The sequence below is a fragment of the Melospiza georgiana genome, chromosome 7 (assembly GCF_028018845.1).
Source record: "Melospiza georgiana isolate bMelGeo1 chromosome 7, bMelGeo1.pri, whole genome shotgun sequence".
In the NCBI taxonomy this organism is placed as follows: Eukaryota; Metazoa; Chordata; class Aves; order Passeriformes; family Passerellidae; genus Melospiza; species Melospiza georgiana.
In genome coordinates this window covers 9,505,656-9,520,970 of record NC_080436.1, presented here as the reverse complement: position 1 = coordinate 9,520,970, position 15,315 = coordinate 9,505,656, and the positions used below count along the sequence as shown (strand labels likewise).

Genomic DNA, 15,315 nt, shown 5'->3' with positions numbered 1-15,315 from the left:
ACTTCAGACTATACATGTATTTTTGATGACAGCACAGACACCTCATTATTCGCTCTGGTTCTGCAAAGGGGTTCCCCAAAATATTCGGCTGCAAAACCAAGGCCTGAAGCTGAAACCTGCACATTATCCCCTGGTCTTGGGTAAGCATCTGCAGAGGGGCTGCAAAAACTAACGAGCTCAGCAGCCCCATCACTCCTTTGACAGGCTCAAGATGCTCGCACACGTAGCAGCTGGGTTATTTTTAAAGCGACGCAGAAATATCCTCAGAAACATACACGGAAATAAACACCCGACTATGAGACACACACATATATATTTCTATTCCACGGACGCTCGGCTCTCTCCCTGGGGCCATTCCTGCCAGCAGCAGGAATCCCTGGAGCCCCAGTGGCCAAGGCCAGGCTTGGGTGGCCCGAGGTGCGGGTCAGTGCCCGATGCCGGGGGGAGCGGCCATCCCGCAGGGAGGAAGGGGGATGCAGGGGAAGGGTCGGTACCGCATGGGGGTTCGGTGCCGGATGCAGGGATGGGGTCGGTACCGGATGCAGGGATGGGGTCGGTAACTGATGCGGGGAAAGGGTCGCTAACTGATGCAGAGGAGGGTTCGGTACCGGATGCAGGGATGGGGTCGGTACCGGATGCAGGGATGGAGTCGGTACCGGCTGCAGAGGAAGGTTCGGTACCTGATACAGAGGAGGGTTCGGTACTAGATGAAGGGGATGGTCCGGTACCAGATGAAGGGAAGGGTTCGGTACCTCATACAGAGGAGGGCCCGGTACCGGATGAAGGGATGGGGTCGGTACCTCATACAGAGGAGGGTTCTGTACCTGATGCCGCGGCGGGGGCGCCCCCGGGCAGCGCTGCTCGCTGCTGCTGCGGGCGGGTGGCGGCGGCGGCGGTGGCGGGGGGCGGCCGCCCCATCATCATCATCACCATCATCATCACCATCAGCAGCCCCGGGAGCAGCGCGGAGAGGCGCCCGCAGGTGCCCGGCATGGCGAGCAGCCCGCGGGCAGCGGAGGCATATTGCGGGAGCGCGGCCGGCGCAGCGCTCCGCACCCGCGGCCCCGGGCCCGGCTCTGCTGCTGCTGCGGCAGCGGCGCTGCCCGCCCGCCCACCGACCGACGTGCCGGGGCGGGGCCCAGCGGGGCCGCCTCCCCCAGGTGCCCGGGGTGTCACCGCCCCTCTCCCCCAGGTGCCCGGGGTGTCACCGCCCCTCTCCCCCAAGTGCCCGGGGTGTCACCGCCCCTCTCCCCCAGATGCCCGGGGTGTCACCGCCCCCTGTCTCCCCCAGGTGCCCGGGATGTCGCCGCCTCTCTCCCCCAGGTGCCCAGGATGTCACCGCCCCTCTCCCCCAGGTGCCCGGGATGTCACCGCCTTTCTCCCTCAGCTGCCCGGGGTGTCACCGCCCCCTCTCTCCCTCAGCTGCCCGGGGTGTCACCGCCCCCTGTCTCCCTCAGGTGCCCGGGGTGTCACCGCCTCTCTCCCCCAGGTGCCCGGGGTGTCACCGCCCTGAGGCCGCCCCGCTCGCATCGCCCCCCGCTCTTGTTGCCGCAGGGCAGCCGCGGTGTCAGTGACCCACAGATCCAGAGAACCACGGAATCCACTGGGCTGGGAAAGGCCTTCGAGGTCACCGAGTCCGCCCTGCGGCCCAAGAGCACCGTGCCAAGCACTGAGTGCCACCTCCAGGCTCTCCTGAAGCACCCGCAGGGATGGTGACTCCACCACCTCTCTGGGCAGCCCGTTCCGATGTCTGATCATCGTTTCTGTGAAAAACTCTGCCTGAACCTCCCCTGGCACAGCTTAGGGCTGTGTCCCCTCGTCCTGAGCCCATCTGGCTGCTGCTGCTGCTGCTTTCAGGGAGCTGCAGGAGCGCCGAGGCCTCCCCTGGGCCGCCTTTTCTCTGGGATAAACACACTCGGCTCCCTCAGCTGCTCCTCATCTCGCTTGTGCTCCTGAGCCTTCCCCTTCTCACAAACACATGAATACACGTTCCAATTTTACTTATGTGCATCTTTAATTCTAAAAAATGCATTCAGGAGAGCTAAGAATGTTTGTTCTCTATACTGCTGATCGGTGCAGTGTTGGATATCAGGGACTGCTGATAGGAATAATCATGCACACGAGGCAGAAATGGCTGTGTGCAGGATCAAGGCTTTAGGAGGTGTAATGTCACTTTCAAGGCTGTCACAGTGACTGGAACACATGCCTGATGAGGAGGGGCTGAGGGAGCTGGATGTATCCGCACAGCCCAGGTTGGAGTAATGGAAAACCACTGCAGTGCTCACTGGAGGTAAGGCTGGGGAAAAAACCCCAAACCCGAGGAAAGGGAGCACATCCAGACAAACCAAAGTGCCCCAGAGCAGGGGGGGCAACCCCAACCTGTGTCCCTGGGAGCTGAGCACACACTGGGATCACTCCTGCCCATGCCAGGATTCCAGGGAGCCAACATCCCATTCTCTGTAAGCACTTACAGAACAGGTTAATACTAAATCTTCACTGGATGTTGAAATGGTGAATAGAAGCTTCTTTGGCAAGTATAAAATTACTTGATTTGCTTTTTAACAAATTTTCTTTATTTTTAACAAAATAAAGATCAGTCAAATAAAAGGTTTGTTTTAGACACTATAACATACTAGGCCAAATCCTGTCATTTTCAGATCGCAGAAAATTTCTTCATTGAAAGAGAAACAGAGGAATAGAGTCACAAACTGTAGCAGGGGATAAATTTGCCCATACTGAAAGGAGGAACTGACAGGTTACTGTGCATATTTTCAATGTATCTCTTGTAAAATCTAATAAAAATACACTTTTCCTTATGCCTCCACATCATTCTGTACAGTACAATGTAATTACTTCACTACCATTAACAATGACTTGAAATAGATTTGGGATTGACACAGGAAATACAATTTGCTTTTATTGCAGATGCTGATAGTCCATTGGCACCATTTTGCAGCAGTCACTGCTTGCAGGGTAGTGGGAAATGCACATCCTCCTCAGCAGGTACTTCTCAATACTGTTCTTTATTGTCAATCTGTCAATCTCTTTTTCTTAATCAGCACCAAAAAAACCTTTGCCATGAAAACCTGATTTCATTTTATAGGACCTTTCTTGAGAGGCAGCAAAGGACCGGCAAAAACCAGACAAATAAAACAACCATTTATTTGATGTGAAACTCCTCCAGGATCTCATAAAGAAAAAAAAAAATTCTCCTTTTAGTGTAGCAGACATGCTCAGTGCCTATTTGCTTAATTAACATCCTCTCACCCAGCTTCCTATTTCAGCCTTTTATGTGGGCACTGGGAAGGGAAAGTGGCTGTTCCTGCACAGCCACTCTTGGAGCTGAATTAATTTTGGATTCCCTGCAACTGTGTGTGGTCCTAGGTGGGAAAAGAGACCTGCAGAAAACTTGGTGCTGCTGCTCTGGGCTTCCTATGTTCAGGAATTTGTCTGGTGACTGAGGGTGTGGCAGATCACAAATCCATTCCCAAATGTTTGCGGACGTGAGCTTTTAACAAGATATAAATTATTTGCAGAGGAATAGTTGAACCACCTTGGCAGCTGGAACGTTTTAAATTAATGTTGATGATATGAATATGCACAATTATTCATTTATAAAGTTCTGGGGGGAAAGAAATCTGTTAAATGGGTGATAAAAGCTTTCTTGAAAATGGTTCCAAATGGGCAATAACATAGGGAAATTAATTGTCTGTACTGCATTTAGAAAAATTGCTAGGAAAAATTAGGGTACACAATAACATTAATTTAGGCAAAAATATAATCACAATCAGGATTTTCTGCTTAAACAAATTTTCTTTGAAGAAATGAAGGTTTGTAGTAATTTATGTCAACTACCTGAGTATTCTCTTGAGGAATTGTGTCCAGTAGTAACTCCTGCAGTCTTTAAAGGTTGTTATACATTCATCAAACTGCAAACAAATTGCAACCATTGCCACCAACCACTGAACTTGGCATCTGCTGTTCTGCCAGGGCTGAAAATGTGAGCACAAATGACACAGAAATGTCAATCTGTGTGGACTCTGCAAAACTCTCAAAAGCAGTACCACACAGGACTGGACTGCATGTAAAATTACAAATAAAGTAAATTACAATGAGGTGCTTTACTGTCAATCTTTTTCTCACATTTTCAATGTCTGTTTTGTGCTTTTGTGTCCTGCAAATCTTGTCTTAGCATGTCCTGTGGGTTTGTCATGAGGGGTAATAATTCAGCACCAGATTTTCAGGAGGTTTATCAGGAACGTGCAGTGGAACAGATTGATTCTAGTGAAATGCCTTGTGAGAAGATGGGCAGCTGAGAGCACTAACCTCAATTCTTTATGCAGATCAGACAATCTATTGATGAGAAGTTCCTGTAAATATTTTTTTCACCTTATTTCCAATTGTTCACCATGTTCTTGAGAATGCCTGAACCGGGGATTTAAAAATATTAATGTACTGGTATGCAGTGAAGTATTAATGTATTAGCAATTAATTTACAAACCAACTCAAGATCGAAACACATAGTAAAGCATCACTCAGGTGTGCAAAGAGTGGAAGTACAGTAGCAGAGCTCCAGTGGAGTGGTGTAAATGCAATTTAACTCAGGACATGGGCCACCATCTTACCTCAGGTGGCTGCACCATAAAATGGGAATTTGAAAAATTCTGTTGCCTTGTTCCTGTAATGATACAGCTGTTGTCACTAATTTCTTAATAATAATGTATTAATTTGGAGCTGCTAGGCAGATGCAGTGATCCTTGTGCTGCTATCCAGCTGCAGGTATCTTATTTAACAGGAACCAGGCCTGTGTTGGTTGCAGGGTGTGTGGAACAAAGGCTAAAATCCACGTTTGGCTTTTAACAAACATGTTTGCTGCTGTTGTGTTTCTTACACCACATACAGCTACTGTGACAGCAGTGGAAGTTGTTAATTAAACCACAAATATTTCATCTTTTTCTGTCTCCTTTATTACTCATCTTTTCTGTCTCATTTATCTTTTCTGTCTCCTTTATTACTCTTTAGGTTAACAAATTCTCTACTAGCAAGCCAGGTTATTCACTAGTTTGGAGTTTTTCTGAAGTGTTCACAGTCACATTTACTTCTCACTGTTTGTTTTATCATTAAAACACACTCATGCCTTTATTGTGACACAAAATATTGCTGTCACCCCACTCACACAAGGTGAATATGACTGGTAATCAGAAAAAATGTAACACTGAGATTAAATGAGAATAAAAATACAAGGAAAGAAACTCCACCTCTCTGAGAATTTTCCTAACCTCAGGACAAGATGTCACCATTTTCTACAGCAATGTGGCACCTATAAAGTCTAAAATATTTATTTCTGACATGCAGAAATTTCTGCTGGAAATCAGTTTTATGGTGGTAGTATATAGTTTGTGACTAGATCATTTTTCTTGCTTGTGATTACAAGATTTTTTGACTCAAGGTGCCACTTGAGGTGCGAACCTAAAAGCTGTGTAAATGTAAGGTTTTTGAATTTAGCACATAATTGTGGAGTACAAACATATATTATGAAATATTTCTGGTGAATTAAATGCATTTTTAAAATACACCTAAGAAAACCCAAACAAAAACAAGCCTACAACAGAATTTCTGTTGATTAAGAGGTATTTTATTCCAAAATTCTAAATATCAGAATCAAATCAATAATTACATTTTTCAGTTTACCCAATCATAGTATTTTGAAATTGTATATATATATACATAGAAAAATACAACCTAATAAAAACACTCAAATTTGCATTAGGATGAAAAGAACGAGTTAAAAAGCAAACCATAGCTTTAATAGCTATACATTTCATATCAGTACAAAATTACTGTGCCACAACACCCACTCCTTTGCACAATTTATAATTTAATACAAAATAAGGTGACTTCAAATGTATATTGCTCTCCTTAAATGTACCGAAGACCTTTGAAACAAGTTCATAGTAACTGAAAATATTCCCATTTATCCTGCAAGTATTTACTGCACGACAAAGAAACATAAAATGCAGCACTCTCGTTAGTATGTTAATTTTCTGCTTGTGCAAATAATGCTCTACTGATTTAATGCACAAGCAAACACAAAAGAAAGGAAAAAAAATCCATTATGAAGAAATAAAATGTTACATTTTAAGCATATTTATATCATGGCAAATACAGGTTTCCTTCATGGACTAGAAAAGCAAAACCTGTACAAGGATTTTTTTTTAAGATGAAAAATGCTACATGAAATCTTCCATTACTCTGCAAAAGCCAAGGGTCAGGTTATTCACCTTTAATGCAGCATATCTGGAGAAAGTCATTGCATGAAAGGTTAGATTTCCTCTGCTGTGTTAAAATGCTACACATTGGGAAAAAACAGACCTAAATACCACAACCACATGAAACAGCAGTAGTGCTACAGACTCAACCCCGATATTCTATAGTCTTTAGTCAAATTTTCCACCAAGGCCTTAAAGAAGGTGGTCCCAGTTCTGAAGCACTCACGGGTTAGTAGTGGACACACCTTAGAATATACACCAAGCTTCACCCAATGTGGGTGATCAAAGGCTTCCAACAGCATCATTAATTGATTAATCCATCACCTCCAGTGAGCACGCTGCCTCTGCAAGGTCCTCACAAAAAAAAAAAAAAAAAAAAAGGAAACACCACAAAAAAGGGAAACAGCACGGCCCTTCTTAGGCCAGCAAAAGTGGGCAGAGGACTGGCAGTGAGCCAGGCCAGACCACGGCATATTGCACCAGGGGGCTGGAGGCTGAAAACTCAGTACCAGGGAGGCCAGATCCCACAGAGCTCAGCAACAGCCACGATCCCATCCAAGGGGTTCAGATCCCACAGAGCTCAGCAATAGCCATGGTCCCATCCAAGGAGTTCAGATCCCACAGAGCTCAGCAATAACCACAATCCCATCCAAGGGGTTCAGATCCCACAGAGCTCAGCAATAACCATGGTCCCGTCCAAGGAGTTCAGATCCCACAGAGCTCAGCAATAACCACAATCCCATCCACAGAGCTCAGCAATAGCCATGGTCCCATCCAAGGAGTTCAGATCCCACAGAGCTCAGCAATAACCATGGTCCGGGGTTCAGATGCCACAGGAGTCACAGAGCTCAGCAATAACCATGGTCCCATCCAAGGGGTTCAGATGCCACAGGAGTCACAGAGCTCAGCAATAACCATGGTCCCAGCTGTGGCATCTGCCTGTGACAGGGCCACTGCGAACAGAGCTCTGCACGCCTCAGGAACAAACCAAAATCATCTCCTCTGGGCCCTGCCATCACCCTTTTTATTTTTGGAGTCCTGTTTTTCTGTAATAAAATATTTATTTTTTTCCCCAACTCATTAACAGCCGGCAGCACTGGACACAACCAATCATGCTCAAAGGGTCACGTTAGGCTGGACCAAAGACCAAAACTGGTTTTCACCAGTGTAGTGCTGCTCTGAGACTGTTTGGGAGAGTGATGGAAAAAATACTCCAGGATTCTCTCAGGGAAACCAACAACAAACCCAAATGCTGCAAAAAGAAAATCTAACTGCAGCATGATTCCGTCAAATAACCAAGGGCGTGCTGATTACAGCTGAAATATTTTCAAAATATTTTAAAAATACCCTTTAAGACTATTTAAGCGTGGACTCAAGTTTAGAAACAACTAAATATCTGATACCTTTGCTTGGAATAAATGTTTTATAAAGAAAGAGCGCATGTAGGAAACTTTAGAAAGTTTCCACAAGCATTATGTGAATTGGAGATCAATGTGTAGATCAAGATTCAAAACAGAAAAAACCCTGATAACTTGGCAAACTTACTCAAAGGTTTCAAATTATGTTGATAAACATAGCCCATATTTGACTTTACAGTCATGCTTAAACAAAAAGCTATTTCCACAATTTCATAGTTTCTTGAAAGAAATGTAAACCTATAAATTAGGTTCCTTGCTTTACATTTTCTAAATATTGTCAAATATAGTAATAGATAATATGCATTCTGTAGTATAAATCACTTTTCAGTATTGATCATGAGATGCTGCATTAATTGCAAACTGGAGTACTTACATAATTTCATATTTCATTATAAAAGATATAGCTCTTTTAAAATGTTCTTATTGTCTAAATAATTACATAGCTGTTGATTTTATATTTATAAAAAATCTGCTCCTGAAACATAGCTCTCAAAAGAAGGCTAATTCTCTGTTACTGTACTTGTATTTTTTAAATGCTTCCAGTATGCACCATGTGCATACCAATCTTGACTCAAAGGCATTAATTTCATTCTAAAATCCATTTTCTAAAGTTTCTTAAAAATCTTTAACATCCTTCTACAGTACTTGCTGTAAGAATACATCAATGCCTCTAAGTCAGTATAAAATTTATATTGACACAAGTACATACATAATCTGGACTCTTATTGCTGAATCTAGAACACACTATCAAAAGTTTCCTGCACTCTCATTCAGGAAAATTTCCAGTTTGGAATCTCCCTGAAACACAAATGCTACTTTAAATTGAATTTGAGGTGTTACATCTATGCTAAGTAACCTGTATACTCCATTTACATATGCTACTGTGGTCTTTTGAACCTAACTGGAAATTAATGGACATGAAAGAAGCAACTATTTGTTTTCATCCTTCAGCAGAAGGCAAGAAATAAAAATCACTTAAATAAGTCTTACTTTATGTAACTTCAAAAAATGGAAGATACTTTCTACAGCTACAGCAGTTGTACCAATAAAATGTACCTTCTTATCCTGAAAATCAGCAAAAAGAGAGTTTCCAGTAAAATTAGGATGCAGTTAGCACTGACATTAGCAATGCTATGGTATCCCATCCATGTGAGCAGGAGGGATCTTGACCATGATTTTTATTTAAATACTCTTTTTCACCTCCTAACAAAGCCTACACATGCAAGTAGTCTAATAAATTTCAAGTCACCATGGAGTGTACATGTAATGAAAGCACACATGGAGGAATTAGAGCTATAATCTGTCTGGCAGGCTCTTAAACCTCTTACCCTACTGAGATTAAGACTGAGTAAAACCAAGCTCCTTGCACACAGATAATCAGCTGACAAAGCATGAGAACCACAAGCCCATGGAAGAAACTGAAAATAATGCTGCTCTACCAAAGTCACATTTTGAGGCCAGGATCAAAGCCTGACTCCTGGCTCTCTACTACATTACTAGTAACAATACTAAAAATACAGACAAAAATAAAACATTGGCCACACTGAAGATCTTGAAAGTTCAGTGAATGCAGAATCATGCCCTACACCCTTTCATGTGAGCTAATTTTATCTAAACAAACTGTCTAAACCCAACCCATGTACATGGATAAATATGCAAGCCTATATCTGGTGAACATACTGGCCCCCCTAGACTCAGTGCTCTCAGATGCCATCATGGATCAGCAAATAAAAATGGATTTAACAAAAGCCATTGGTGGATTTTACCCCCTGAAAGGATGCAGAAACCAGAGTTGAAACAAACTGCTCATTTCAGAAAGTTCTGGCTTTAGTGAGCACTGCTGTATTTATGGGGGAGATGCAGCTATGAACAAAAACCCCAAGGTACAAAACCAAACCAGAGTTTTTGCCCTTTCAAGAGTTTGTCTGCATAGAAATCTCACTGGTGTAAGAACAGTAGAAGTCTTCCTTTGTGTGCCTGGCTGCACACAGGGAGTGTGGTGTAATTTACAATTTATAGTGTAATTTATTCTCTTTTTGGGAAAGAGAATAAACACATCTCATAGAAGGCACCTTAGTAATGGTTCAGGTATGTCCACTGTAGGATCTGTGCAACCTGTGGCTGCAAGCTGAACAACCTCCTGCTCTGCAGTTCCTTGTCTGCTGTAAATGCAGAGACAATGCTCTTGTCTCAATCAGAGTAAAAAGTTTCCTTTCACTACACCAATGGTGAGGGAAATAAGCTGAGAGTGATGCAAACCCATGGCTTTAAACCACTGACCTTTTGGTATGTTCAAAAACCAGCAATGGATCCAAATGCTTAGTGTCTTTTCTGGCAATGAAATGCATTGAACATAATGAAATGTCTTGTGCAATGAAATGTCTTGTGCAATGAAACATGCAGGGACTGAAACAATGAATGAATCCAATGAAACAATGAATGAGTGAAATGAAACAAGCCAAATCAGCCTTTAGTTTTTGAACCCTTGTGCAGTGCCAGCTCTTCCCTGCTTCATTGGACTCGCTGTTCTCCGGGGGCAGGAGCTGAGGGAGGTGTGGCAGTGGCTGAAGGGCAGGTGTAATCCAGATCCATGGATGTGGCTGGCAGAGAGCCTGGTGTGCACAGCCCCTGTGCCACTCCATCCTGCACCTGGGCATGGGCAAGCAGGGAAAGTGAGGATGAGCAGCTTCCCTGCAGTGCACCAGGTAACCTGCGCCACACAGTGCCCTGCTAGAAACCAAAACACAATCCAAGTAATTTACAGCCTTCAAACCCTGCACAGGTTTGACTTGTGGGCATCAAGGGTTTTCTCAGACATGTCTGTTGGCAGCCACAGCCCAGCATCTTGTCCCTGGCAGGGCATGAATGCATCCATGGTGCCAAGAACTCTGTGGAACACCTGGATTCTGCACTCTGGAAATACACAGCAGAGTCTTGGGATCTTGCCCTGAATTTTTTCCCCAAGTCCCACAGAAAGTACATCAGCCCCAGATTTCTGTCCCTCACTTGGTGCTTGCAGGCTCAATCCCTACAGTAAGAGCCTCAATACCTGGAGAACAGTGTTTGTAACATCTAGAGAGAAACCACAAGACAGATGACTGGTGTGCAGAACAGGTATCAGCTGTGAATGATTCCACTGAATGTTTCCTATTTCTTGAGCAGGAGAAAAAAGTCATCATCAGAGCTAATGGGTAAAGAACATTCTTCAGTACTGTAAAACAAGCTACATTCACCTTTTTTTTTTTTTTCTGTGCAACTGACTTTCAAGAGCTAGGCAATGAAATGTAGTGTACTCCAACCAAAACCAACCAAAACCAACCACGGAATCCAGCCAGCACCTCTGGAGGCTGCTGGCTCCAAGGGCAACTGCAGAATCTGGGTAGCAATTCATGGAGAGTCAGTGCATGGACCAGAAAAGATGATGTGTCCTGTGTCCCAGCAAGCAGAATCCCAGCACTGCTGTCACTGGAGTTTGTCCCTGGGGTCAGTGCAGGTGTGTTAGTGGCAGGCAGGAACAGCATTAATGCAGGAGAGGGGTTTAAGTGTTTTGCCCTTGTTTTGCACATCTGAGACCAGCAGCTCTGCAGTGCTGAGTGTTCGCTCATGAAGGGGGAAGCCAATATTTGTTACCAAGATGTAGGCAAGTGTACACTTGAGAATGTCTTACAGATAAAACTCTGCTTAAGCTTCTGATGTTCCCTCCCCGTTCTCATGTGGCTGCAGTTGTTCTCTTTCTTGCTCTTCCTGAGGTGGCCTCACACGTTTGAAAAAGCCCATCTGTGATTCAGAGAACACGGAAGAAATTGCATTGTGACTTGCAGAACATACACACATCCTTTCCCTTTCCTTCATCATCAGATCTTAACTGATTAAGCTGTCTTTTCACTCTCTTCGCCCATTTTTGACCTCCAAAGACAGGAAATATTTTTAATATATTAAAAAATTAAAACTGAGTTCAGCACCATCACAGACACGCTCTTCTATTCAGCTGCTTCCTGACAAAGCTGAAAAGCTTTTACAGTTATTCCAAAAACTTAGCAGATTCAGATGATATGGGGAGCAAGGCATTTCTGCAAAGTGCCAGTACTCTGTGAAATAATACATCAGGAGCAGGGAAAAGCAAATGACACAAACCCCTCCCAGACGCAGGACTTACCCTGTACATGACAAACACTAGAACAGCCAGGAGCAGTAACCCTGCCAGCACAGCCAGAATGATAACCCACACTGGCACAGGCATGGGCTGGGGCTGAATGCCCCACGTGATATTTGTAGCAACCTGACAGAAAAACACAATAAATCACATTTTGCGCCACAGTGACATGCTGAGTTCATCCATGCATTTTCAATCTTGTATACCTTTATCCTATCATGATTATGATCTTAATCCAGTATAAATTACTTTTTCTCTCCAGAATGAATGGAAAGCCATAGATTCTTGGTGACATAAAGACTTCACTGACCCAAATTTAATAGGATTTTAAAGTTAAATTATAGTAGGGGGTTGGGGATTGTTTTGCCTGGGTTTGCTTTTTTGCAATCAGTGGTAACATGGCAACATGTCTTCTGTAATTCTTGATGATTTTCAGTAAAACTGTAGGAATCCGGAAAAATTTTGGAATTACAGAAAAATAATTAGGGGTTTTCCTTTTTTGTTTTTGTTTTTTTCTAAAAAGGCAGTATACTTTGAAACAAAAAATCAAGTCCATGAGGCTTGAGAGAAGAAAACCTCAGCTAATAACAGGTATTAGAAACCATATCCAAAAATGAGTTAATCACAATAATTTTCTAACTTTTCCTTAAGATCTCTTAATCCTATAATGCTAAAAAGCTTTCTATTTGCCAGCCCAAATATATCTTCCTTTCTGTTTGCACCCTGTCTCCTCTTTCCCTTTGAAACCCCCTGAGGCACAGAAGGTCTTTTTGTTCCACCCTCACATATAAAGTTCACATATGGTGCCTTATATAATATAATGAAAGTTCATTATTCAAGCTGCAAGTGCTACTACAGTTGAAAGCAAATTTCAAGTAAAATATTTCTCTAACAACAATGGCATTAACAGGAACATGAGAACTGTTCACTATCTTTTTTTTCATTTTCAATTAAGTCTTTCAAGCCACAAATATTGTCAGCTCCAGTCTGTTTTACCCTCAGCTGTATGTGCACAACTGAAATAAATACATGAAACAGCTGATAAAATCAAAATTATATCAAGTCATAAAAGTGTTACTCAACAATAACTGTCTTTGCACTAATTTTGAAGTGACTGTATATGGATTCAAATGACTTACAACTGTAGAATTGTGAATATCTTCAAAGGAAAGGTTCTTATAAGGGAACTCTATAACGCTGAAGGAAGCAGATGATTTGAGAGAGTAGGAATGATTCTGATTTTCTTTCTGCGTAAGAAAAACAAAATTAGCATTGCATGTGGGTACAAATATCACTTTAAAGATTTCAGAAACAGCGACAGAATATTCCCAGTCACTCACATTCATGAAAGTTTGGGTCCAAAGGCGTGATTTTAAATACAATATTGCACTCTTTCCCCTCTCCAGGTGGCCAACTTGGCAGACAATCTTTAAACAGTCAGCAGTTCCACAGCCCTGTGAATAAAAATAGGAAGGATGTTCTAAGAATGAAAATATTTGAAATGTGCTTAATGGCACTACTTTACCCATATATACATATATATTGGGACCCACCATAAACTATTAAAACACATTAAATAACCTCCAGTATCGGATAATTACTTATACCTTGCAGTTACAAAGGCAGCGAAACGGTGATACGTTTATTTCCTATTAGAGATTTTTCCCCCATCGTGTTTAGGGAGGAAAAGCCTTCCTTGCGTTTGTTTTTGAGGGCTCCCATATCGGGCCAGGAGCGCTCCCGAGGTGGGAGCTCACTCACCAGGGTGTGCACGTCCCCCTGCGCGGCAGCCGCGTCCCTCCGGCTGACGCGGTGCCCGCGCTGCTCCTCCCTGCCCAGGGTCTCGTTCCTCTCATCCTCCTTGGGAGCAGAAACCTACACGCGCACCAAGGGAACACAAACGGTGGCTCAGCACATTGCAGGCTTCAAGCTGAAGGCCAAGAAAACACCTAACTGCAGGTTTCTCTCTTTCTACCCTAGCTTTTCTTCAGATTCCGCCTGAAAATAAATCATCGCAAATCATAGAGCAGAAGCACAGGAACTTTGTATTTATATATTCACTGAAGTTTCTGTTTGGTTATCAAAGTTACACAAGCATTCTTTGTTGTTCTATACGCTGAATATCTTCCCTCAGCCCTTTTTTTGCTCTTGAACTAACATACTGACATTTTCCTGAACTACCACACCGACTTCTTGAACTAACACACTGACTTTTATTGCTTGTTCCAAACTATCCTAGAAATCAACTCCTTACACTCAGTTAAACTTGCTGGGTTCTATCTGGTGTTTCTTTTCCTAGACCAGAAAAAAAGGAGTTTCTTCTGCTCTGTAAATCCCACGTTTTGCTGGCAGTGATAGCTAACTCCTGTTGTCCTTTGTGATTTTTGGATGAATAGATAAATTCATCCAAATTGGATGAATCTATTATTATCTATCATCTCTTTATCCAGTTGGATGAATTCATCCAAATTGGATGAACTTGTCCAATTGGATAAATAGATAACTTAATATTAAAAAAAATACCATTTTCTTCCAAGAAACAAAACGCAGAAAATTTACATAAAGAGTCCAGAAGCATCTGGTTTGTTTTAGGTTTTAGTTCATGATCACATTGATTAAAATTCTATTGCTTTGGACTTAGAACTCATATAGAACAGCCTTAAAGTCAAAAAGGGGGGGGAAAAAGGAAGAAAACCCCATAATAAAAAGAAACAAGACAAATTGATCTTTGAGTTGATAATTTTGAGCTGCTGTTCACATTTTATTTCACCTGCTACATACATTAACAGGAAGTGTGGAAAAATGTAGGCTTATTCATCAGCCATAGATAAAAATCTATCTCAGTTTGTCATATTCTCAGGGATTTGGCTATTTTTAGAACTCACAAAACAACCAAACATACTTCATTCCACTCAAAGGGAAAGTCCTGCTTACCTTAATTTTCAGTGGGTTGATTTCCATGTCAGAAGTGCAGTTCATGGGACCGTCAATTTCATACTGCACAATGTACAACAGCGTGTTGTTTTTGTATTTGTAAGGCCACTGCAGAGTCATCATCACCTTGCTGAATGCACTTGGACCATTGTTTCTCAGCTGATTATGAAAATAAAATTTACAGATGTAAATAAATAAAGCTACTCTGTCTGTTAATGTGCATATAATTGTTACTTTATATTTGAGCCACAAATGTGATACCGCCACTATCCCTACCCCAACCACTTATGGCAACAGCATCAAAACTTTATCTAAAAGTAGTAAAACTTTTAACTATTATTATTCATACAGTTCTCTTGGTAAGTTTTGCTTAATTAAACAATCCAGATTAAATCTGTGATAATTCTTTAAAGGAAACTTTAAATACTTAATTTTTTTTCACAGCTAAAGACTTCAGGGTAGTGATTCAGAACAGATAGAGCACAATAATTTACAGCCATGAGCCATTCCCTGAGCTCACATTACTTCAAATGTTTTATTT

General features: G+C 42.5%; 2 protein-coding genes across 2 annotated transcripts in view; both read right to left on the bottom strand.

Annotated features, from left to right (window-relative positions):
• Window positions 1-1,066, bottom strand: part of FAM171B (family with sequence similarity 171 member B) — a 38,911-nt gene extending 37,845 nt beyond the window's left edge. The window contains exon 1 of the mRNA XM_058027963.1: window positions 825-1,066. Coding sequence (XP_057883946.1) covers window positions 825-993 — 169 coding nt within the window. The 5' untranslated portion in view covers window positions 994-1,066. The remainder of the gene's footprint in view (window positions 1-824) is intronic.
• Window positions 1,067-5,619: 4,553 nt separating this feature from the next.
• The window catches only part of ITGAV (integrin subunit alpha V), a 48,325-nt gene continuing 38,629 nt past the window's right edge, over window positions 5,620-15,315 (bottom strand). The window contains exons 25-30 of the mRNA XM_058027783.1: window positions 14,775-14,933; window positions 13,602-13,715; window positions 13,181-13,294; window positions 12,980-13,087; window positions 11,844-11,966; window positions 5,620-11,464 (exon numbers count right to left, since the gene is read on the bottom strand). Coding sequence (XP_057883766.1) covers window positions 11,369-11,464; window positions 11,844-11,966; window positions 12,980-13,087; window positions 13,181-13,294; window positions 13,602-13,715; window positions 14,775-14,933 — 714 coding nt within the window. The 3' untranslated portion in view covers window positions 5,620-11,368. The remainder of the gene's footprint in view (window positions 11,465-11,843; window positions 11,967-12,979; window positions 13,088-13,180; window positions 13,295-13,601; window positions 13,716-14,774; window positions 14,934-15,315) is intronic.